The 25,300-nt window shown below is 36.2% G+C and overlaps 1 protein-coding gene across 10 annotated transcripts in view; it reads left to right on the forward strand.

Annotated features, from left to right (window-relative positions):
* The window catches only part of agpat4 (1-acylglycerol-3-phosphate O-acyltransferase 4 (lysophosphatidic acid acyltransferase, delta)), a 287,637-nt gene that overhangs the window by 146,950 nt on the left and 115,387 nt on the right, over positions 1-25,300 (forward strand). For all 10 annotated transcript variants that reach the window (XR_011355899.1, XR_011355900.1, XM_069932043.1 and 7 more), the window contains exon 2: positions 6,260-6,461. Coding sequence is in view for 8 of the 10 variants with exons in the window: in XM_069932043.1 (XP_069788144.1) it covers positions 6,284-6,461 (178 nt within the window). In the remaining 2 variants the exon portion in view is untranslated. The remainder of the gene's footprint in view (positions 1-6,259; positions 6,462-25,300) is intronic.

A 25,300-nucleotide genomic window follows, 5' to 3' on the forward strand; every position in this document is an offset into this window, starting at 1 on the left:
AGGGATGTCCTCTAGCTTTACTGTCAATATTAAGGGTGAATGGTCCGATAGTATTCTAGCTTTATATTCTGTTTTTCTTACTCTATCCTGCATACTAGCTGATAACAAAAATAGGTCTATTCTTGAGTATGTTTTATGTCTAGCCGAGTAGTATGAGTATTCCTTTTCTTTTGGGTTTTGTTTCCACCATATATCCAAAAGTTTCATTTCTTGCATTGATTTAATTATAAATTTGGTTACTTTGTTCTTTCTGTTAATTTTTTTCCCAGTTTTATCCATATTTGAATCCAAATTCAGGTTGAAATCCCCTCCTATTAGTGTGTTCCCTTTCGTTAGGTGAATATACATTAAGTAGATTCCAAAACTCCGAATATATCTGACATTTTATCATAACATATCTCCCTGCTGGATCCATTATTTCCTCTTCTATTTTAAATGGCACATTTTTACTAATTAATATAGCCACTCCTCTTGCTTTTGAATTATACGATGCTGCTGTTACATGTCCTACCCAATCTCTCTTTAATTTCTTGTGCTCCAATTCAGTTAAGTGTGTTTCTTGGACAAATGCTATATCAATTTGTTCCTTTTTCAGTAAATTTAGTAGTTTCTTCCTTTTAATTTGGTTATGTATTCCATTAATATTTTAAGTCATATAGTTCAGCGTAGCCATTTTATACTTTGTTTATCTTCTCCTTCCGTTTTTCCATCATTACCTTTCCTCCTTTTCCATTTCTGTTTTCTTATTTTCAACTCTTTATAAGACAACATTCCTACAACATCAAACATTTTCCTTATTCTCCTATTTATATCTTCTTTAGCCCCAATCTCCCCTTCCCCTCCTGAGTTGTCCTTTACCCCTTGTCGGACAACCACATCTCCCCTCTCCATTTGGGTTTGCGAATTCACTCGCAAGCGTCAACTGATTTTGCAGTGACCGCTATTCCCCCCCACCCAGCCCCCCCAGAAAAGATTTCACTTTTCATATGTAACAAAGGTCACTCTTTTAATTCCCTCCTTATTCTCTCTATTCCATTACCTTCCCTTATTAATTCTTGTCTATACTATCTATATTTTCCTCTAAGTACAGATACATTCACGTATGCACATTGTATCAATTCACTCTTCTACCTCTTTACCCACATACATATCAATCGTGATCATTTTTACTCTCATTACCCGTCTTCATCCCTCAGTCTATTTTTGTAATTGTTCTGCAAATTTTCGTGCTTCTTCTGGATCCGAGAATAGTCTGTTTTGTTGTCCTGGAATAAATATTTTCAATACCGCTGGATGCTTTAGTATAAATTTATACCCTTACTTCCATAAAATCGTCTTTGCTGTATTGAACTCCTTTCTCTTCTTTAGGAGTTCAAAACTTATATCTGGATAAATGAAAATTTTTTGCCCTTTATACTCCAGTGGTTTGTTGCCCTCTCTTACTTTTTCCATTGTCTTCTCCAGTACCTTTTCTCTTGTAGTATATCTTAGGAATTTTACTAAAATAGATCTTGGTTTTTGTTGTGGTTGTGGTTTAGAGGCCAATGCTCTATGTGCCCTTTCTATTTCCATTTCTTGCTGTAGTTCTGGACATCCTAGGGTCTTAGGGATCCATTCTTTTATAAACTCCCTCATATTCTTGCCTTCTTCATCTTCCTTAAGGCCCACTATCTTTATGTTATTTCTTCTGTTATAATTTTCCATTATATCTATTTTTTGAGCTAACAGTTCTTGTGTCTCTATAGCTTTTTTATTAGATTCCTCCAATTTCTTTTTTAAGTCTTCTACCTCCATTTCTGCTGCTACTGCCCGCTCTTCCATCTTGTCCATTTTCTTTCCCATTTCTGTTAAGGTCATATCTATTTTATTCATTTTCTCTTCTGTGTTGTTTATTCTTCTTCTTAAATCATTAAATTCCTGTGTTTGCCATTCTTTAAATGACTCCATGTATCCTTTAATAAGAGAAAGTACAACCTTTATCTTTCCTTTCTCTTCTTCTATTTCACTGTACTCTTCCTCTTCCTCTTCTTCTTCCTCTGGGTTGGCCATCTGTTGTTTCTTTGTTGCCCTTTTCTTCTCTTCTTTCTTGTTTCCATTGTCTTCTGTGTTCTCTTCTTGCTGCAGGTGCTCTGCAGCTGTCGTTGCCGGCTGTGGAGATCGACTCCCCAGCTGGTCCCCCCTCCCGTCGGTGTGTTTTTTTTCATGCTCGGTTGCGCACTTTTACTCGGCTCAGCGAGCCATTTTTGTAGTCCACTTTCTACCGACCTGAGGGAGCGGGTTTCTCTCTCCACCGCGGGCCTCTTCGAACAGTTAAGGCCTTCTCCTTCTTCTTCCGTTGTCTTCTCTTCCTCTCTTCTTACCATTGATTTCGATTTTTCTTGTTTTGTCGCCATCTTCTTTCCACCTTTATACTCACTTTTCTTTAACTTTTATTTCTGTGCCTTTGTGTTTTCCTTTGTTTTTCCCGACTTTTCTGGAGAGGGCTGGAGTTCACCGTCCGGCCACTACTCCATCACGTGACTCCTCTGTCGATCCTTGCATCTGATGAAATGGTGCAGCCATAAATGGCAGAGTGGAAGCCACATTTTCTGTAGGAGGAGGAGAACATCTCAGATGCCCTGGAATGGAAGGCAACATCCTAGGAGTAGATACGGTAGAGAGGGTGGAATTAAGAGAAAAGAACAATCCTTACAGGAGACAGGATGGGAAAAGCTGTAGTAGAAGCAACTGTGGGTTAGTGGCTTTAGAGAAAATCTGCAGATGGTTTGTTTCCCACGATAGTCGTTAGAACAGAATTGAAGAATAAACCATGGGTTCAAATCCATAGATCACTCAAGGTTGCTGCACAGTTGATAATATAGTTAAGAAGGCCTATGGTATGCTGGGCTTCATTATTTTTTAAAAATATTTTATTTAGAATTTTAAATCACATAACATTGATTATAATGTATTAATACAAACATCATATGATTAAATAAAAAAAAACAACCTCCCTCAACCACGCCACTAACACCCTCCATCCTCCCCATCTCACCTACAAAGAAAGAAAGAAGGAGATCATCAATAAAAATAATCATAATTAACTTTTTAGCTGCGGAAGCAGAGATATCCACCAAAGCGGATTGAAAGATCAAATTTTAATACCAAGAATTTTTAAATATGGGCTCCACACTTTTACAAAAAAAAAGATATTTATCTCTCAAATTATACGTTGTCTTTTCTAAAGGAATACAAGCTTTCATTTCAATGTGCCATCTTTTCATATTTAAAACCAAATCAGGTTTCCGTGTAATAGCTAATTATTTTTTAGAAACCGCCAAAGCCAAACATAAAAATTCAATTTGATACATAATCAATCTCGACCTAAAGGCAATCAACTTAATATCTTTACACAAGTTCCTTCAAACACTTTCATCTATTTTTCTATTCAAATCCAATTCCCAATTCACTCTCGATTTATGAACATTTAGTTTAGGCATTTTATTTTGTAATAACTTAGTTAAACATCTCAGAAATAAATTTACTTGAATCTTCCTTAATAACTAATCATTCTAAAGGAGATTGCCTAGATAATTTTAAACTATGACCTAATTTCTCCAACAATTTTTTTTTTACTGGTAATAACAAAAAAAGTATTTGAAGGAATTTGAAACTTCTCTTTCATTCAATTAAAAGATAAAAAATCTCCCTGCTTCAAAACAATCTTCAACTTTTTAAATCCCTATTTGATTTGATATTTTCAAAAACTGATTATTGACAGTAAAGGGAAAAAGTTTATTCTGATTATAAAGGCATTTTCTCTGATATCTTTTTCTTTCCTACCTATCTGATAATCAATTTTATTCCTTATTTCAATTAAATGTTTCAAATTTGGTGGGTCTATACCTATTAACAATCTTGAATTCCATTTATAAATAAATAAATAAACTCATATCAAACATTCATAAATTTCAATTGTGTAGCCTTATAATAATTCTGAAAATGAGGAAGTTGTAAACCACCCAATTCAAATTTCCAAGTCAATTTCTCCAAAGATGCCCTATTCATTTTCCCTTACCATAAAAATTTTCTTACAATTAAATTAAGATCCTTGAAGAATTTTTGATGCACTAAACAAGGGATAGATTGAAAAAAATATTGAACCTTTGTAAAAATATTCATTTTAATACAATTCACCCTCCCTATTAAAGTAATAGGTAAATCATTCCATTTATTTAAATATTCTTTAATTTTATTAAATAATGGAACATTATGTAGGTGGCTGTTGACAATCTTATTTATCGTTAAACCTGGCAGAAAAAAATGTTAAAACAATAACCTCATGTATAATGTGACCCCTCTACTTTGAGCTCAAATTTCGGTTCAAAGTTTTTCGCATTATACATGGATATTTACGATAATATTGCAGCTTACAAATCTCTGGTAAGATCACACTTTGTTTGTTTCTGGTCACCTCATTACAGTAAGGATGTGGAAGCTTTTAAGTGGGTGCAGAGGAGATTTACCAGAATGTTGCCTGGATTGGAAAATAGGTCTTAGGCAAGCTTAGCAGAGCTAGGATTTTTTTCTTTGGAATGTAGAAGGATGAGGGGTGGGTTAATAGAGGTCTACAAGTTTCTGAGAGGCATAGATAAAGCCAGCAATTCTTTTCCAGTGTGGGTGTAGCAAGCAGCAGTGAAGGGAGGAAAGTTTAGGGAGAGTCATCAGAGTTAAGTTTTTTTTTAACATGTGTTTTGTGGGTGTCTGGAATGCACTGCCAAGAGGGGTGGTGGAGGCTGGAATATTAGGACATTTAAGAAACTTTTATACAGTTACATAGGTGAAAGAAAAATAGAGGGTTCATGAGGAAGGGATGGTTTTTTTTTTGTAGGTATTTATAGGTCAGCTCAATATTGAGGCTGAAGTGCCTGAACTGCACTGTAATGGTCTATGGAGACCGAGAGATTAAGAAAGAGGAGCGTGTTGCTAGACATAGACCAAGTGAATTTGAGGTTAGTGAAAGATGGCGGCAATGTGGATAATGTTGACTAAATCATCATGGGTGCAGGTGCAGGCAGCAGCACCAATGGTGTCGTCAATATTGTGGAGAAAGAGTTGAGGGGCTTTGCCTGTGTAGGTTTGTAGCATGGATTGCTCACAAAACCAATGAAAAGACCAGCATAGCTGGGACCCATGTGACTACCTATGACTACCCTATTGACTTGGAAAAAGTAGGATGAGGCAAAGGCAAAGTTATTGAGGGTGAGTATGTTCTGGCGGGTGGAGGGGGGACTGGTTAGGTCTGTTATTAAGGAAGAAATGGGGAACCTTGAATCTTTTGAGGAATTAAGGTGTATGGACAGGATGTCCATGGTGAAAATGTGGTGGTCAAGCCCAGATAAATGGATGTTGCTGAAGATATGGTGGGCCTATGTTTGTACTGTACAACTCTGATTAAATATTATGCTTGAAAGGGATAAATCTAGATTTAGGAAATGTTTATTTTTTTTAGACATAGAGCATAGTAACGGGCCATTTCGGCCCATGACTCCATGTTACCCAATTAACCTACACCCCTGGTACATTTCAAATGGTGGGAGGACACTGAAGCCTCTGGGGAAAACCCCCGTAGACACGGGGAGAATGTACAAATTCCTTACAGACACCCCAGTCCTGATCACTGGCGATGTAAAGGTGTTGTGCTAACCGCTATGTTAACCATGCTGCCCTTTCCTGATTGAACTGTTTGTTTTCCAACTCGACTGTGAGTTCTCTTCAAGACGTGTCAATTATGAAGAACTCCTCCTCTTCTGCTATCTCTCATGTCTCCAACTTGCTAATTCTCCCTCTTCATAGTTACATATCACAAAGAGTCCCGTCCCTGGTGCACCATTCACAGACCTCCAACCAGAGAGGCATCCTTCCACCATGTCTCTGCCCCTCTCATCATCAAACCAATGTTGGACCCAATCAGCTTTTGATCCCATTGCATCTCTTCCTTTCTGGAACAGCCTATAAGAGAAGGACCTTGTCAAGTGCAAGGTTTGCATCTGCCATTCGAATGTCATCAACCTTCATTGTTACCGCCGCTAAATGTGTAGTTGCAGCTGACTGCTCAAGGACATATATTATCCAAGAATTGGCCATTTTAACATGCTACCATTCATTATATGGAACATATTAAAGAAAAAAAAATTTGATGTAGCAACACTTGGAATGTAGCTGGATTGATCTGATCCCTTTAATTTTTGAATAATGGGTTATTTGCTTTGTATTGCAGGTGTTCTTTGAAGACTCGTAAGCTATGGGTATCTTAGCCTTCCTGAAATCTCAATTCATCTGCCATCTTCTCATATGTTACATCTTTGTAATGACTGGACTCATCGTCAACTTCCTTCAATTGTTCACGTTATTTATATGGCTGATCAACAAGCAACTGTACAGGAAAATCAACTGCAGATTGGCCTACTGCATTGCCAGCCGTAAGGAAATTCTTGATTACATCTATTGTATGCTTTTTAAAAAAAATGAAATTCTGATAACTGAAATTGTAGGTTTAGTTTATGTTTTTTAAGGCCACCTGTCTTGGGAAAGTTTATTATGATAATTCTAATTGCACAGTATCCTTCGTTTTCTCATTAAATTAAACAGGTTGGTGGTTTAATGAATGTCTATAATGCTGGAAATGTATTTAATTTGGAAATGTGTAGTTAGTGAAAAGCCTTTAAATTACTAAGTGTTCATTTTGTTTCTTTCAAAAATAAAGACAAAGATACATTGAGGTAGTTTGAAAGCATGTTCACGAATAGAGAAAACAAAATGATTTAACCACCATGAGCACAAATAAAGAGAAAAAAGTGTGTTTGTCCCAAATATTATGGAGAGCACTGTACAATCCTATTGGGCTAGTATCAACAGGAGGGAAAGGCTGAACTGTTGTAAAGAATGTGTTGAAAGGCACATTGAAAATATTAATGGGATCAAATAAATCTAAATGTGTAGATTTATGAAAGTGCAATTGTCTTTGAGAAACTTTGAGATTACTAAGAGAATAAATAAGGGAAAGCCAGTGGATGTAGTATATTTGGATTTTCAAAAGGCCTTTAAAAGTTAATGTGCAAATTTAAATAGAGCATGAAAATTAGTTATGCTGTATGGAAAATTGATTGACAAGCAAAAAGCAGTAGAAATGGGATTTTCATGATCTAGCAGGTGAAGATGTGGTGGAGAGCTGGGATGGGTGCTTTGGACTGTAGCTGGATGTCAATAATTTGGATGAGGAACAGAATGTAATTAGAACCATTGAGCATTGCAGCACGGAAAAAAGGCACTTTGGCCGATCTAGCCTGAGCTAAATTAATATTCTGCCTAGTCCATAGCTCTCCATACCCCTCACATTCATCTATCTCTCAAAATGTTCTTAAATTTGAAAATTGAGCCTGTATTCAGCTGGCAGCTTATTCCACACTCCCAGAACTCTTGTGACCTGTCCTTATAATAAAACTAATGCCATTGTGATCGCTAGGCCCAAAATGTTCCCCTACACATACTTCTGTCACTTATCCAATGGTTCTCTAATAGGAGATCTAGTATTGCACTGTCTCTAGGTGGTACCTCCAAATAATGATTTAGAAAACTTTCCTGAACACATTTGATGAATTCCAAGCCATCTGGCCCTTTTACACTGTGTGTCCCAATCATTATGTGGAAAGTTAAGATCTACTATCACAACTTTGTTTTCTGCAGTTGTCTGATATCTCTCTGCATATTTGCTTCTTCAATTCTCGCTAACTATTGAGCAGTCTATAAAACCTCATGAGTGTGGTCATACCTTTCCCTTTCCTCAGCTGCACAATATGTCCTCAATAGATGAGCCCTCTGGTCTGTTCTGTCTGAGCACTGCTGTGGTATTTTCCCAGATGATGAATGCCACACCTTCCCTTTCATCCCTCCCACTCTATGGTGTCGAAAACGACGAAACCATGGAATATTGAGCTGGCAGTCCTGTCCCTCCTGCAATCTAGTTTCACTAATGGCCACAATGTCATAATTCCACACTCTAAGCTTGTCTGCCTTTCCTACAATACTCCTTACAGTGAAATAGCTGCACCTGAGAATATTTTCACCATGTACAACCCTTTGATTTCTGCCTTTATATGCAGTTTTCATGTCATCTTTTTCCTCTTCCACTCCAATATCTGTTCTGGCACTCTGGCTCCCATCCCCTGCAAATCTAGTTTCAACCCCCCGGAACAGCACTAGCAAACCTTCCAATGAGGATATTCATTCCCCTCGAGTTCAGATGCAAACTGTCCCATCGGAACAAATCCAAGTGTTTTGCAAAATCTGTGAAATCTTTCTGAAGAACAGGTTCCACCTTCCCTAGAAGAGAGCCCAGTGATCCAGAAATCTGTAGCCCTCCCTCCTGCATCATGCCTTTAACCATGTGTTAAGCTGCATTATCATCCTATTTCTAACCAGTAACATGTGGCGTAGGTAGCAATCCTGAGATCACAATCCTGGAGATCATGCCCTTCAACCTAGTGCCTAACTCTGAACTCTCTTTGCAGGACCTCATCATATTTATGCTAGACAAAAGTTAGAATTTTGTGTATGTTACATTTTTAATGTGGTATGTGACAATAATGGAACCTGATGTGAACATGGAGGTGAGGGGGTTGGAGGGATATTAGTGGAGAGCGAGAGGATTGAGCTAGTGGAGTTGTTCAAGTGAACCGGTGCGGACTCGAAAGGCTGACATAGCCTGTTTCCGCTCTGTAAATGGTTATATGGTTATATGGTTATACCTTCCTATCCATGTTATTAGTCTCTACATGGACCACTACATGTGGCTGCCCACCTCTCTCCTGAGAAAGGTGTGAACTTGATCTGAGACATCTTGGATCCTAGCACCAGGGATGCAACAAACCATCCGGGATTCTCGATATCTTCCATTTGTTCCCCTAACTAAAAAATCCCCTATCATTACAGCTCGCCTCCTCTCCTCCCTTTAGCCACAAGACCATACTCCCTGCCAAAGACCTGATCGCCATGGCTTGTCCCTGGTAGATAGTTTCCACTGGCCCCTGTCCCAACAGTATCTAAAATGGTTTACTTGTGATTGAGGTGAATAGCCACAGGGATGCATAGAACTGACTGCCTGTTATCTTTTCCACTCCTCACTCACCCAGCTACCTTTCTTCTGCCTCCTAGGTGTGATAGATTTTCTCTAACTCCTGTCTATCACCCCCTCAGCTTCCCGAATGATCTGGAGTTCATCCAGCTCCAGCTCTAATTCCCTAACTTGGTTTGTAAGGAGCTTTTCAAAGTTTGGCAATCTAAGTGGGATTGCAAGTCATGAGAGTTTTTAAAGCAAATTGATAATAAAAGATTAGGCACGTAAAAGGCAGATGCAGCACATAGAAGTAAGAGTTTGCCTAGTACAGATTGATCAATATTAATGTCGACATATGCCTTGCTGTTTTGTAAGAGGGTTGTAAATATTCAGAAAAATGAGGGGCCCCATGACTTGTGTTGCCAGGCAAACCCAGATCATGTAACCTGTGAGTGCAATACCTGAGGAAAGGAGAAAACTGCTTCTGTGAGTAGACCATAAAATGACACAATTTGTAGATGAATAGTGTGTAGCTTAATGCTTGTCACATGGGAGAAACCTGTTTTGTGACTGGTTAATATCTGATTGTGGCAGGGTACACCAACCCATCCATTTGTATGTTTGGGGCTCCTTGATCCTCTTCGGAGGTGATGGACTTCCCACAGGCCTGTGAAACAAATAAAGGGAATTGGCTGAAGAAAATTCGTTTCTGAGGAGAGTAAACTGCTGATTGGGAACTCACCCAGATCCTTTGTCGAGAATCGACACTGATATTCCACAAACATGACACGGATAGATGTGAATTAGTCCAATGGGGCAATAAACAAAGTGCTGGGTTGAGAAATGTTGATGTGCGAAGGGTCTCATTGATCTCATTGTACCCTATGATTTAAAGTGAATATTGCAAGTGAAGCGAGTAGCTACATGCTTTGTGGCATGTTGTTCTCTATATCTAAGGATGGAAAAAGTGAAGGGCAAAGCGGGTGGGCTTAATGAACCCTGAACAACCAAAGATATTGAGGCTTCAGTCAAGAGAAATAATTTGTTAGGGATAAACAGTTCTTCTGGTTATCCATCCCATAGGATGATGATGGTTCCTTTCAGACAAGATGTGGGGTTTGATATGAGGATACCCCACTCTTCAGAAAGGAACAGCATATGTGTGAATGGACTTAGGTGAATAGGAGTTGCACAGGTCAAGACCCACCCTCTCGACATCCCCTCCCGGATCCAGTGGCATGGTGAGGTCAAAGAGAGCTGGAGGAAGTTCTGTTGCAGTGAATGGCCAGTCCAAGCTTCACTGTAAGGGATTTTTTTTTTTTTTTTTTAATTTTTTATTTTTCACACCATAAATCACAATAGCCATGATATACACTTTTTTCTTTTTCACACATTTACAGTGACTTTTTCTCCCCCCCCCCCCCCCTCCTCCCAAGCCACCCCCCCACCCCCCCCCCCCTCTCATCCATTTTAGGTATACAATCTAGGTTGCATTAATTCAGTCAGACAATGTTGTCATTCAACAAAAATACACCAGAAATTCTACTGAGTCCATTCTTTTCTTTTCTTCTCCTTCCATCAACTTAGGTAATGTTTGTTCCCGGTAGGTTTTCGCTATTGTATTTAATGTAAGGCTCCCATACTTGTTCGAATATTTCAATATTATTTCTTAAACTATATGTTATTTTTTCTAATGGAATACATTTATTCATTTCTATATACCATTGTTGTATTTTCAAATTATCTTCCAATTTCCAGGTTGACATAATACATTTTTTTGCTACGGCTAGGGCTATCTTAACAAATCTTTTTTGTGCATCCTCCAAGTCAATTCCAAATTCTTTATTTTTTATGTTACTTAGGAGAAAGATCTCTGGATTCTTTGGTATATTGTTTTCTGTTATTTTATTTAATATCTGATTGAGATCATCCCAAAATTTTTCTACTCTCTCACATGTCCATATTGCATGAATTGTTGTTCCCCTTTCTTTTTTACATCGAAAACATCTATCAGATACTGTTGGGTCCCATTTATTTAACTTTTGCAGTGTAATGTATAGTCTGTGTAACCAGTTATATTGTATCATACGCAGTCTCGTATTTATTGTATTTCTCATCGTTCCAGAACATAATTTCTCCCATGTTTCCTTTTTTATCTTTATATTTAAATCTTGTTCCCATTTTTGTTTCGTTTTACCATTTGCTTCCTCATTCTCCTTTTCTTGCAGTTTAATATACATATTTGTTATAAATCTTTTGATTAACATTGTATCTGTAATCACATATTCAAGGTTACTTCCCTCTGGTAAACTCAAATTGCTTCCTAATTTATCTTTCAAGTAGGATCTCAGTTGGTAATATGCCAGCGCTGTATCTCCAGTTATATTGTACTTATCTCTCATTTGTTCAAAGGATAAGAATCTACTTCCTGAAAAACAATTTTCTATTCTTTTAATCCCTTTTTTTCCCATTTTCTAAAGGAAAGGTTGTCTATTGTAAAAGGGAGTAGCTTATTTTGCGTCAATATTAGTTTTGGTATTTGATAATTTGTTTTATTTCTTTCTACATGAATCTTCTTCCATATATTGAGGAGATGGTGTAATACTGGAGAAGTTCTATGTTGTACCAATTTTTCGTCCCATTTATATAATATGTGTTCAGGTATCTTTTCCCCTATTTTATCTAATTCTAGTCTCGTCCAGTCTGGTTTTTCCCTTGTTTGATAAAAATCTGATAGGTACCTTAATTGTGCGGCTCTATAATAATTTTTGAAGTTTGGCAATTGTAAGCCTCCTTGTTTATACCATTCTGTTAATTTATCTAGTGCTATCCTCGGTTTCCCCCCCTCCATAAAAATCTCCTTATTATTTTCTTTAACTCTTTGAAGAATTTTTCTGTCATTTGTATTGGCAATGCCTGAAATAAGTATAGTATCCTTGGAAAAATGTTCATTTTAATACAGTTTATCCTTCCTATCAGTGTTAGTGGTAGCTCTTTCCAATGCTCTAAATCGTCCTGTAATTTTTGCTTCACTGTAAGGGATTGATGACCTTTCTGCACTTCATGGAACATGTTTGCTTTAGCCGTTGGTCCAACAAGTAAATCCCTTGTGGAGTACAGGGGATGTAGACTTGTCTTTGCATCAGGAGGGCAGAAAGGGTGCAAGTTATCTTTGGGAGAAAAGGTGAAGGAGAATCCAAAAAGATTCTAAAATATATTAAGGACAAAAAATAGCTGGGATCCATGAGGTAGTGTGGAGCCACAGCAGATAGATGAGGTCCTGAAGGAGTTTTTCTCATTTGGATTTACCATGGATAAAGACATGGATACAAAGGATCATTGGGTAACTAATTGTAATCTCTTAAAGGGGGTCCATATTTCAGAAGAACTAGTGCTGGAGATCATAAACACTTAAAGGTAGATAAATCCCCCGAGTACAGACAAGGTTATCCCAGGACAACCTTGGGGAGCTAGAAAAAAAAATTCCAAGAGTCCTGGGAGATATATTTGTATCATTGTTGAGCTTTGGTGAGGTGTCATAAAATTGGAAGATAGCTAATATGTGTCTTTACTTAAGAAGGGCAGCAAGGAAGAGCCTGGGTAACTCCAGATTAGAGAGCTTAACATCAGTCATCATTAAGTGCATCTGAGGTCCTCAAAGGTGAAAAGATGGCAAATGTTGTGCCTCTGTTCAAGAAAGGCTGCAGGGAAGAGCTTGGGTACTAAGAACCATTGATGTTAACATGGTTGGTAAGGTACTAGAGAGTATTCTGAAGGATAATCAGAGTCAGCTTTATTCTTATGAACGTGTGTCACAAATTCTGGTGCATTACAGGTGCAAAATTGCAATAAATTATGGTTCCGTGAATACAATATTTTTAAAAAGTAAGGTAGGTTTATTGTTCATCAGAAATCTGATAGCAGAGGGGAAGAAGCTGTTTTTGTAATGTTAGGAGTGCATCTTCAGGTTCCAAGACTCCCTTCTTGATAAGAGTACCGGCATGTTGACCTTGAAAGTAGAGACTTTTGGCAGATTGGCCTTCATCAGTCCAGAGTATTGAGTTTAGAAGTTGGGAGGTCATATAGCAGTTGTGCTGAAAGATTGATTTTGTATATTGAAAGATATTGGTGAAGCAGCTTTGGAGTATTGTGTTCAGTTTTGGTCACTCTGCTACCTGAAAGATATTGACAAGCTGGAAATGGAGCAGAGCAGATTTATGAGGATGTTGCCAGGACTTGTAGGTCCAAGCTATAGGGAGACTTTGAGCAGGCTAAGGCTTTATTCCATGGATAGTTGGATGTTGAGGGGTGATAGAGGTGTACAAAGTTACAAGAGAAATTGATCAGGTGAATGTGCATAGTCTTATTTCCAGAATAGGGGAATCCATAACCAGATGAGGGGTTAGAGATTTTACAGGAATCTGAGGAGTTGCATTCTTAAAAGAGAGGGTAGTGAGTGTTTGGAACAAGCAGCTGGAGGAAATAGTTAAGGAAGGTACATCAGGAAACATTTGAGCAGATAAATGGATGGGATAGGTTTAGAGCAGGGTCCCTTGTGGAACTCTTGAAATAGTTTTCATGTCTTGGGGAACCCCTGCATAAAAATGACTATATACCATTATTAATATCTATCTCTTTTATATTTTTATCGTAGTTCACTGCTAAACATTATATCTTTTTTTGGAAAACTTGTTTAAGGAAAAAATGACCCCCTTTTGTCAAATTTATTGGCAATGCAAAAATAAAATCACACTGCTCGTTTATGAGACCTCACACCGAGGTTTTCATTTTAAATAATGCAAGAGGTTGAAGCCTTTATTATAATAACAAAGTATTTTCCAACAATATGCCGTCCATGTATAGTAAAATTATGAATATAAAATTAAACAAAAATTACTCAAAAATGCATTAGTCTATTTATCACTGTTTCTCGTGGAGCCCCTAGCGACCTCTTGCGGAATCCTAGGGTTCTGTGGAACCCTAACGTTTCGGGGAACCCTGGTTGAGAAACATTGGTTTAGTAGAGGGACATGGACCAAATGTAGGGAGCTGAAACATTTTGGTCAACTTCCAAGTTTTTTTTTCTCAAAACTTTATTTATTTGTTCAAAGTACAGATAATAAGTAACATATATAACAATAAACCATAAACATGAATGTTGTATTTTATATATTATAAAAAAGAAAAGAAGAACCCCCCCCACCCCTTCAGCCAACTCTCCTCAGGAGAGCCATAAAGAGAAAAAAAAATTAAGGAAAAATTAAGCATACATATCAAAATCTAATCAATGTAAATCAAAATGTAAATATTCTGAATATAACAACCACTTATTAATAAATAAACTATAATGATCACGTGAAATGTAATTTTTCCCATTATTAAACAATATTTCATCTCATTATGCCATCTATTAATATCAATTATATTCGTATTTTCCATGCACTAGCAATACATTTTTTCGCTACAGATAAAGCTAAATATACAAAAGCAAGTTGAAACTTATCTAATCCCAAACCTTTCAGAGGTTGCAAACTACCCAGTAAAAATACTGTTGGATCTAAAGGTATTTTAATCTTTTACAGGTATTCCAGAAACAATTGGACTTTCTTCCAAAAAGATTGTGTATATATACATGACCAAACCGCGTGAAAAAAGTTCCAACAGAGTTACCACATCTAAAACACAAATCTGATTCGTGAAAACCATATACTTTTTTAGTTTTTCAAGTGTTAAGTATAATTGATGTAAAAAAATTATAATTAATCATTGCATAGCGTGCATTTGTCAGTTTAGTTACACTATCATAACAAATATCTAACCAATCATCCTTGGAAAAAATAAAACCGATATCCACTTCCCATTTACCTTTGGATTTATCCCAACCCTACCTATTCGCTAAAATTTTAGCTATAATTTTATAATTTACATTTAACAACGAAATCGGTCTATATGAGGATACTTTCTTTGGAATTACTGTAATTAAAGCACTAGAACAAGACTCAGGCAATTCATAATGTTCTCCAACCTGACGTAGTACATCTCCAAACACTGTAGAGAAGTCATCATAAAAAATTTTATAAAATTCGACCGAAAATCCATCATCACCAGGCGATTTACCGTTTGGCATTTCCATCATAGCCATTTTAATTTCCGAGTCAGTAAATGGTGCTTCCAACTCCTGTACATCTACATCCTCTAATGTTGGTAAATTCAACTGTGATTAAAAAAAATCAATTGATCCGTTTTCTTGTTTTCCATCAGATGTATATAACTTTTCATAAAATGAACAAAATTCATCATTAATCTCACGAGGTTTATACATGATAAGCGAATTCTGTCTAACAGCATTAATAGTCCTTGAAACCTGTTCTTTCTTTAATTGCCATGCCAATACCTTATGTGCTTTCTCTCCCCATTCATATCGTTGTTTAGTCCTATTAATCATACATTCAAATTGATAAGATTGTAGAGTATTATATTCCAGTTTCAACCAAGACAATTCTATTTTCTGATCTTCTGTAGCATCTTTTTGAAATTCCTTTTCTAGCTCACTAATCCGTTTCTCTAATTCAAGACTCTGATTTAATCGATTCTTTTTTATTTTAGAAGTATAACTAATTATTTGTCCTCTCAAATAAGCTTTCATAGCATCCCATAATACAAACTTACTTTGAACAGAAATAGAATTTTTTTCAAAAAAAAATTTGTTTTTTCAAAAAATCAATAAATTCCGTATTTTTTAATAACATTGTATTAAACCTCCAACGATAGGCCATCTGAATTTTCTCAGAGGTTGCACATGTAAAGTAACAAAGAATGATGTGAAATCACCCTACTTTTATATTCTGCTTGTTGTATTTTCCCCTGTAAATGCGCCGATACTAAAAAAAAGTCAATCCTTGAAAACGATTCATGTCCAGTTGAATAAAATCTGTCGGATTAAGACGTCTCCAAATATCCACTAAATTGAGATCTTTCATCAACGCCTGAACCTGAACTGCCATTTTAGATTTCTTAACTTTCTTCGGAAGTTTATCTAATAAAGGTTCCAAAACACAATTAAAATCACCACCAACTAAGACATTATCATTAGCCTGACCCAGATATAAAAATGCATCAGAAATAAATTTTTCATCATCTACATTTGTGGCATAAATATTAAGTAAAGTCCAAAATTCACTAAAAATCTTACAATTTAAGAATACATCCTGCCTTTTCCTCCATTGCTTGTAATTCAAAAGATAAAATCTTATGTATCAAAATTGCTACACCTTTAGCCCTGGAATTAAATGAAGAAGAATATACATGCCCTACCCAGTCCCTCTTCAATTTCATACTTTCTTTAACATTCAGATGTGTTTCTTGTAAAAAAGCAACATCAATTTTCATTTTCTTAATATACGCCAAAATGCGCTTACGCTTAATCGGACTGTTTAAACCTCGAACATTAAAAATAGCAAACCTCAACATTGACATATCTACTGATATTACTAAGAACTAATAATATCGTTATATTAAAAACTCAAAACAATGTAAATAGGCTCTCCAATAGGAGAAAAAAGCCCCACAAATTAAAGACTAAATAAAATGAAAATAAAAAAAAATAAAAAAAATAATCAAAAAAAAGAACCCTCCCCCCCCAAAAAAAAACTACCCAAAGGTAGTAACCCCTAAACAAAACTTGGGTGTGGATCACCCACCAGTGGCTGATGACTAATAGAACTTGGAGCCAATCTCTCCCTCCCCAGCCGAACAAAGAATAACATCAATATATCAGGAGAGTCACGTGATTGAGTAGTGGCCGGTCGGGCCTCTCCAGAAAAGTTAAAAAAAGATAGAGAAAAAACAAAGGCACAAACTTAAAAACCAAAACAAAGTGAAAGTAAAAGTGTGAAGACAATGGCAGCGAAGAAAGAAAAACCAAAAACAACGGGAAGAAAAGAAGAAGGAAAGACGTCGGAAGAAGAAAGTGAAGGCCTTACCTGTCCGAAGAGGCCCGCCGCGGAGAGAGAGGCCCGCTCCCACAGGTCAGTGGAGGTCCCGGGCTCGGGACTACAAAAATGGCTCGCAGAGCCGAGTAAAAGTGCGCGATGCGCATGAAAAAAAACACACTGACGGGAGGGGGGAACAGCTGCGGAGTCGATCTCCACAGCTGAGACACCTGCAGCACAGCAGCAGGTGCAGAACACAGACAATAACGACAACAAGAAAGAAGAGGGTAAAAAGAAAACAAGGAAACAACAGATGGTCAATCCAGAGGAAGAAGAAGAAGAAGAACAGAAAGAAGTGGAAGAAGAAGAGAAAGGCAAGACAATGGATGTATCTTTTTTTAAAGAATATATGGAATCAGTGAAAGAATGGCAATTACAAGAATTTGATGAGATAAAAAGAAGTATTAAGAATGCAGAAGAAAGAATGGATAAAATGGAAGTGGCCATATCAGAATTGGCAAAAAGAGTGGAAAATATGGAAAAACGAGAAATATTTGTTGATATGGAAGTAAAAGACTTAAAAGAGAAATTAGAAGAATCTAATAAAAAAGCTAAAGACGCACAGGAGCTGTTAGCTCAGAAGATAGATATGATAGAAAACTATAATAGAAGAAATAATATAAAGATAGTGGGCCTTAAGGAAGATGAAGAAGGCAAGAATATGAGAGAATTTATAAAAGATTGGATCCCCAGGGTCCTGGGAAGACCAGAATTAAAGGAAGAAATGGAAATAGAGAGGGCACATAGAACTTTAGCCCCGAAACCACAACCGCAGCAAATTTTAGTAAAATTCTTAAGATATACAACAAGAGAAAATATATTGGAGAAAGCAATGAAGAAAGTAAGAGAGGACAAAAAGCCACTGGAATATAAAGGTCAAAAATTTTTTTTCTATCCAGACATAAGTTTTGAACTCCTGAAGAAGAGGAAGAAGTTCAATACAGCAAAAACGATCTTATGGAAAAAAGGATATAAATTTATGTTAAGGTACCCAGCAGTACTTAAAATAATTGTTCCAGGGCAACAAAACAGACTATTCTCGGATCCAGAGGAAGCAAGGAAATTTGCAGAACAACTACAAAACAAGCAGAGAGATGAAGACATGTAATAAGAGTAAAAATAACCACGATCTATATGTATGTGGGTAAAGGGTTATATGTGTGTGTGTATATATAGTGTGCATACATGAATGTATCCGTATTTAGAGGAAAATATATAGAGTATAGTCAAGAATTAATAAGGGAGGGAAATGGAATAGAGGGAATAAGGAGGGAATTAAAAGAGTGACCTTTGTTACATATGAAAATTGAAATCTTTTCTGGGGGGGAATGGGTGGGGAGGAGTTACGGTCACTGCAAAATCAGCTGACGTTTGCGAGTGAATTCGCAAATCCAAATGGAGAGGGGAGATGTGGTTGTCTGACAAGGGATAAAGGGGAACTCAGGAGGGGGAGGGGAGATTGGGGTTAAAGAAGTTTTAAATAGGAGAATAGGGAAAATGTTTGATGTTTTAGAAATGTTGTCTTATAAAGTGTTCAAAACAAGAAAGCAGAAATGGATAAGAAGGAAAGGTAATGATGGAGAAACGGAAAGAGAAGATAAACAAAGTATAAAATGGCTACGCTGAACTATATGACTTTAAATATTAATGGAATACATAACCAAATTAAAAGGAAGAAACTGCTAAATTTACTGAAAAAAGAAAAAATTGATATAGCATTTGTGCAAGAAACACATTTAACTGAATTGGAGCACAAGAAATTAAAGAGAGATTGGGTAGGACACGTAACAGCAGCGTTGTATAATTCAAAAGCAAGAGGGGTAGCTATATAAATTAGTAAAAATGTGCCAATTAAAATAGAAGAGGAAATAATAGATCCAGCAGGGAGATATGTAATGATAAAATGTCAGATATATTCAGAGTTTTGGAATCTACTCAATGTATATTCACCTAACGAAGATGATCAAAAGTTTATGCAAGATATTTTCTTGAAGATAGCAGATACGCAAGGGAACATATTAATAGGAGGGGATTTCAACCTGAATTTGGATTCAAATATGGACAAAACTGGGAAAAAAATTAACAGAAAGAACAAAGTAACCAAATTTATAATTAAATCGATGGAAGAAATGCAACTTTTGGATATATGGAAGAAACAACACCCAAAAGAAAAGGAATATTCATATTACTCGGCTAGACATAAAACATACTCAAGAATAGACCTATTTTTGTTAACAGCTCGTATGCAAGTTAGAGTAAGAAAAACAGAATATAAAGCTAGAATATTATCGGACCATTCACCCTTAATATTGACAATAAAGTTAGAGGACATCCCTCCAAGAATGTATAGATGGAGATTAAACTCCATGTTACTCAAAAGGCAGGATTTTAGAGAATTCATTGAAAGACAAATTAAAATGTATTTTGAAATAAACACAGAATCAGTGAAAGATAAGTTTATACTATGGGATGCAATGAAAGCGTTCATTAGAGGGCAAATAATAAGTTATGTAACCAAGATAAATAAGGACTATAATCAGGAAACAGAGCAGTTGGAAAGGGAAATAGTAAATATAGAAAAAGAATTAGCAATGAAGGAAGATACAACTAAAAGAGAATTGGCAGATAAAAAAATAAAATATGAAACACTACAAACATATAAGGTGGAGAAGAATATAATGAAGACAAAACAGAAATATTATGAACTATGGGAAAAACGCACAAAATTCTAGCATGGCAGCTTAAGACAGAACAAGCTAAGAAAATGGTATTGGCATCAAGGAAAAAAGACAAACAAATCACATATAATCCAAAAGAGATCAAGGAAAACAATTATACCAAACTGAAAACGAAGGGAAAGAAGGGAAAATAGATGAATTTCTAACTAAAATTGAACTACCAAAACTACAAATAGAGGAACAAAATAAATTAACAGAACCATTTGGAATAGTAGAAATACAAGAGATAATAAAAAAATTACCAAATAATAAGACACCAGGAGAGGATGGATTCCCAATAGAATTCTACAAAACATTTAAAGATTTATTAATTCCTCCCCTCGTGGAAGTAATCAACCAGATTGATAAAACACAAAGCTTACCAGATTCATGTAAAACAGCAATAATTACAGTAATACTAGAGCAAGGGAAAGATCCACTCGCACCAGCGTCATATAGACCAATATCTTTACTTAACACAGATTATAAGATAATAGCTAAACTATTAGCAAACAGATTAGCAGAGTGTGTACCAAAAATGGTAAATCTAGACCAAACTGGATTTATTAAAAAAAGACGCACAACAGACAATATTTGTAAATTTATTAACTTAATTCATGCAGTAGAAGGGAGTAAAGCGCCAACAGTAGCAGTTGCTTTAGACGCAGAGAAGGCCTTCGACAGAGTAGAATGGAATTATTTATTCAAAGTATTGCAAAAATTCAGTTTACCAGAGAAGTATATTAATTGGATTAAAGCATTATATAAGGGTCCATTGGCGAAAGTGACAGTAAATGGAGATGTATCAAAGCAATTTAACTTAAGCAGGTCAACACGGCAGGGATGCCCACTATCACCTTTATTGTTCGCGTTAGCTATAGAACCACTAGCAGAATTGATAAGAACAGAAAATAATATAAAAGGGATAAAAATAAAAGACAAGGAATATAAAATCAGTTTATTTGCAGATGATGTTATAGTATACTTAACAGAACCAGAACTATCAATAAAAGAATTATATAAGAAATTGAAGGAATATGGAGAAGTGTCGGGTTACAAGATAAACGTAAATAAAAGTGAAGCAATGCCTATGAATAATGCGGAATTCTCAAAATTTAAGAAGGAATCACCATTCAGATGGCAAATGCAAGCAATAAGATACCTAGGTATACAAATAAATAAAAACCTCGGCCAACTATATAAACTCAATTATTATCCACTAATGAAAAAATTACAGGACGATTTAGAGCATTGGAAAGATTTACCACTAACACTAATAGGAAGGATAAACTGTATTAAAATGAACATTTTTCCAAGGATATTATACCTATTTCAGGCATTGCCAATACACCTGACAGAGAAATTCTTCAAGGAGTTAAAGAAAATAATAAGGAAATTTTTATGGAAAGGGGGGAAACCGAGGATAGCACTAGATAAATTAACAGAATGGTATAAACAAGGAGGCTTACAACTGCCAAACTTTAAAAATTATTATTGAGCCGCACAATTAAGATACCTATCAGATTTTTATCAAACAAGGGAAAAGCCAGATTGGACTAGATTAGAATTAGATAAAATAGGGGAAAAGATACCTGAACACATATTATATAAATGGGATGAAAAATTGGTACAATATAGAAGTTCTCCAGTATTACATCATCTACTCAATATTTGGAAGAAGATTCATGTAGAAAGAAATAAAACAAGTTATCAATTACCAAAACTAACATTGACGCAAAACAAGTTACTCCCTTTTACAATAGATAACCTTTCCTTTAGAGAATGGGAGAAAAAAGGGATCAAAAGAATAGAAAATTGTTTTTCAGGAAATAGATTATTATCCTTTGAACAAATGAAAGATAAATACAATATAACTCAAGATACAGTGCTGGCATATTACCAATTGAGATCCTACTTGAAGGACAAATTAGGAAGCAGTCTGAGTTTACCAGAGGGAAGTAACTTTGAATATGTGATTACAGATACAATGATAATCAAAAGATTTATAACAAATATGTATATTAAACTGCAAGAAAAGGAGAATGAGGAAACAAATGGTAAAACTAAACAAAAATGGGAACAAGATTTAAATATAAAGATAAAAAAGGAAACATGGGAGTAGTTATGTTCTGGAACGATGAGAAATACAATAAATACGAGGTTACGTATGATACAATATAACTGGATACACAGGCTATACATTACACCTCAAAAGTTAAATAAATGGGACCCAACAGTATCTGATAGATGTTTTCGATGTAAAAAAGAAATGGGAACAACAATTCATGAAATCTGGACATGTGAGAAAGTAGAAAAATTTTGGGAAGATCTAAACCAAATATTAAATAAAATTACAGGATACAATATACCAAAGAATCCAGAGATCTTCCTCCTAAGTAACATAAAAAACAAAGAATTTGGAATTGATTTGGAGGATGCACAAAAAAGATTTGTTAAGATAGCTCTAGCCGTAGCAAAAAAATGTATTATGTCAACCTGGAAATCGGAAGATAATTTGAAAATACAACAATGGTATATAGAAATGAATAAATGTATTCCATTCGAAAAAAAACATATAGTTTATGAAATAATATTGAAATATTTGAACAAATATGGGAGCCTTACATGAAACACAATAGCGAAAACCTACCAGGGACATTCACTACCTAAATTAACGAAAGGAGAAGGAAATGAAAAGAATTGACTCAGTGGAATTTCTTGTTTATTTTTATTGAATGACAACATTGTTTGACTGGTTTAATGTATCCTAGATTTTGTACTTTAAATGGATGGGAGGGGGGAGGTAGGGAGGGTGGGATGGGAGGGGGGGGGGGAGAAAATGGCACTGTATATATTTGAAAAGGAAAAAGTATGCATCATGGTTAATGTGGTTTATGGTGTGAAAAAAAATTAAAAAAAAAATCATAATGACATATAAAATAAAGTAAGAATAAGTAAGTTCTTCTATTCATCCAAGAGATTCCAAACTCGGAGACCCCATTTCCAGAGAAGTTGGACTCTTTCCATTCCCATTTCTCCCATTTCTGCCCTTTCCAGAACAACCAGATCTTTCTTTAGGAGACAATGGTGGACTACGTCTTTGTCCTCTTACATCTGGCAATGAGTCAGCAAAAATCATTGCTTCACGGTCATTCTCAAAAAACCGAGATTGAAATTCTCCATAGAACACCTTCAACACTGCCGGATAGTGAAAAGTAGACTTACAGCCTTTACGCCACAGAACTTCTTTAACTGGATTAAATCGACGCTGACGCTGAATAACCACTTGACTCAAATCTGGATTTATAAAAACTACTATTCTGAATCAATAACGGAGCCTGTCGTTGTCTCACATTTTGCACTGCTAGATGAAGTATTGCTTCTATGTCCAAATAGTTCAAACATCGAATTATCACAGGAATGATAATGATAATAAGAGGTGTTCTTCTTAAAGCTCTATGAGCTCTTTCCAATACCAAGCCTCCAGAGAAAAATTCTTGCCCCAATACTTGTGGAATCCATTCTTTAAAAAAATGAAGAAGATCTTGTCCTTCCATACCTTCTGCCAAACCAACAATTTTCACATTATTCCTTCTACTTTGATTCTCCCAATAGTCTATTTTCCTTTCTAACTCCTTCTCACATTCTCACAATTCTATAACGGATTTTTCAACCTTCAACACTTTTTCTGTATTAGAGACCACTTGCTGTTTACATTCCAAAAAAGCAGACTGAAATTTTAAAAAATCTTCACAAGATGCTTCCACACGTTCCTTAACTGTAGTGAATTCTGACCTTATACTAACATTCATTTGAGCCAGCTCTTGCATTGTAGGCTGAATGACAGCATTTAACAGCTTATATTGTTGCTCAGAAAAGCTCAGCCCTGCTTTCTCTAACGTAGTGGCAGAACCAGGTAACTGCAGCTCCTGCTGCATCTCAGCAACAGGCAGTTTAACGGTTCTACTGCGGGTCTGGACTCCCAGATGGCACCCCGACTACCTTAGGGGTCGACGCTGGTCTCCCCCCCGCAACTCGCTGTTGTTTCAAGAACTCACGAATTAGATCGATCTCTTCAGGCCTGAGTTGTTTCAGACAATGGCGTCGTCTTCCTGTGTGCTCCCTCTGTTAAAGTCGGCAGGTTGCCAGAATCAGGATCCTCTTCGTGGGCACACGCACCTTCCTCCTGAGAACGGGTAATGCCAGCGATGTCCTTCTCTTGGTAAGTAGTAGTCATTTTTTTTACAGCTCCCACAGGCAATCTTTGTGGTTTAGGCACTGAAGAAATTAAACCTGAGGCTGTAACAAGCTGTTTAGGCCCTAAATCTTCAACACTCCGAAAATGTAGTTTCTTCTGCACTTGAGGTTTAATCTTTTTACCATTAATGGCCATAACAGATCCTTAATACTTTAGACTAAAATTTAAAAAGTTTAAACTTGAAAACAAAGAGTTAAAAACGGGTACTTAAAAGTCCGGCCAGAGAGGTCGAGATTACACGTCTAGATTCTATGCCATCTTGCCACGCCCCCCCAACTTCCAAGTTGAGATTTGAAAATTTAGATTTATTGTTAGAGTACATACATGACATCATATACAACCCTAAGATTATTTTTTTCTGTGTGAGAGGCAGAATTAGCATTTATTTGCAGTACAAAAAACTGTACTGAAGAAGATATGCACATGTAAACAAATACAAAAATTTAAACAAACTGCAATGCAGAGAGAAAAAGCTAGACAGAAAGGCCTTTTTACATACTATATGACTTTATGCTGGGTAAGTTATCAGAGGCATTGAGACACTGAATGTATTCTATGTGCATTTCGCAAAGCAAGAATTGATCAGGGATAGTCAGCATGTGTGTGGGAAACCGTGCCTCATGAATTCGATTGAGGCTTTTTAAGAGTTTCCAAAGAAGATTGAGGGCAGAGTGGTTTACGTGTGCATGGATTTTAGCAAGGCGTTTGACAAGGATCTGCATGGTAGACTTGTCCAGAAAGTTAAATCAAGAGTAATTCAAGGAGAAGTAGACAATTAATTGCAAAAATTGACTTGATAGTAGGAGACAGTCTATGGTGGTGGAGGGTTTTTAAAGACTGGAGTCCTGTGACAAGTTGTGTACCACAGGAATATGTACCCAGTCTACTGTTCATCATTTATATTCACAATTTGGTTGAGAATGTAGGATGAAATTAGTGGTATGATGGACATTGAGGAAGAAGGTTAGCTAAGATTACAACTGGCACTTGTTCAATTGTCTCAAATGCCAGATGAAGTTTAAATTCAGATAAGTATGAAATGTGAATTTTGGCAACTCAAACAGGGCAGGATTAGCGCAGTAAGTAGTAGATCCCTGAAGAGAGTTGTCAAACAGAGGCTTCAGAGTACGTACATTATTCCATGAAAGTGACCATGGTTAGGGTGGTGAATAAAGCATTTAGATTTCTTGCCTTCATAGGTCAAGGGACAGTGTACAGGAAATGGATGTAGTGCTACTGT

This window comes from Narcine bancroftii, chromosome 4, assembly GCF_036971445.1.
Source record: "Narcine bancroftii isolate sNarBan1 chromosome 4, sNarBan1.hap1, whole genome shotgun sequence".
NCBI classification, from domain to species: domain Eukaryota; kingdom Metazoa; phylum Chordata; class Chondrichthyes; order Torpediniformes; family Narcinidae; genus Narcine; species Narcine bancroftii.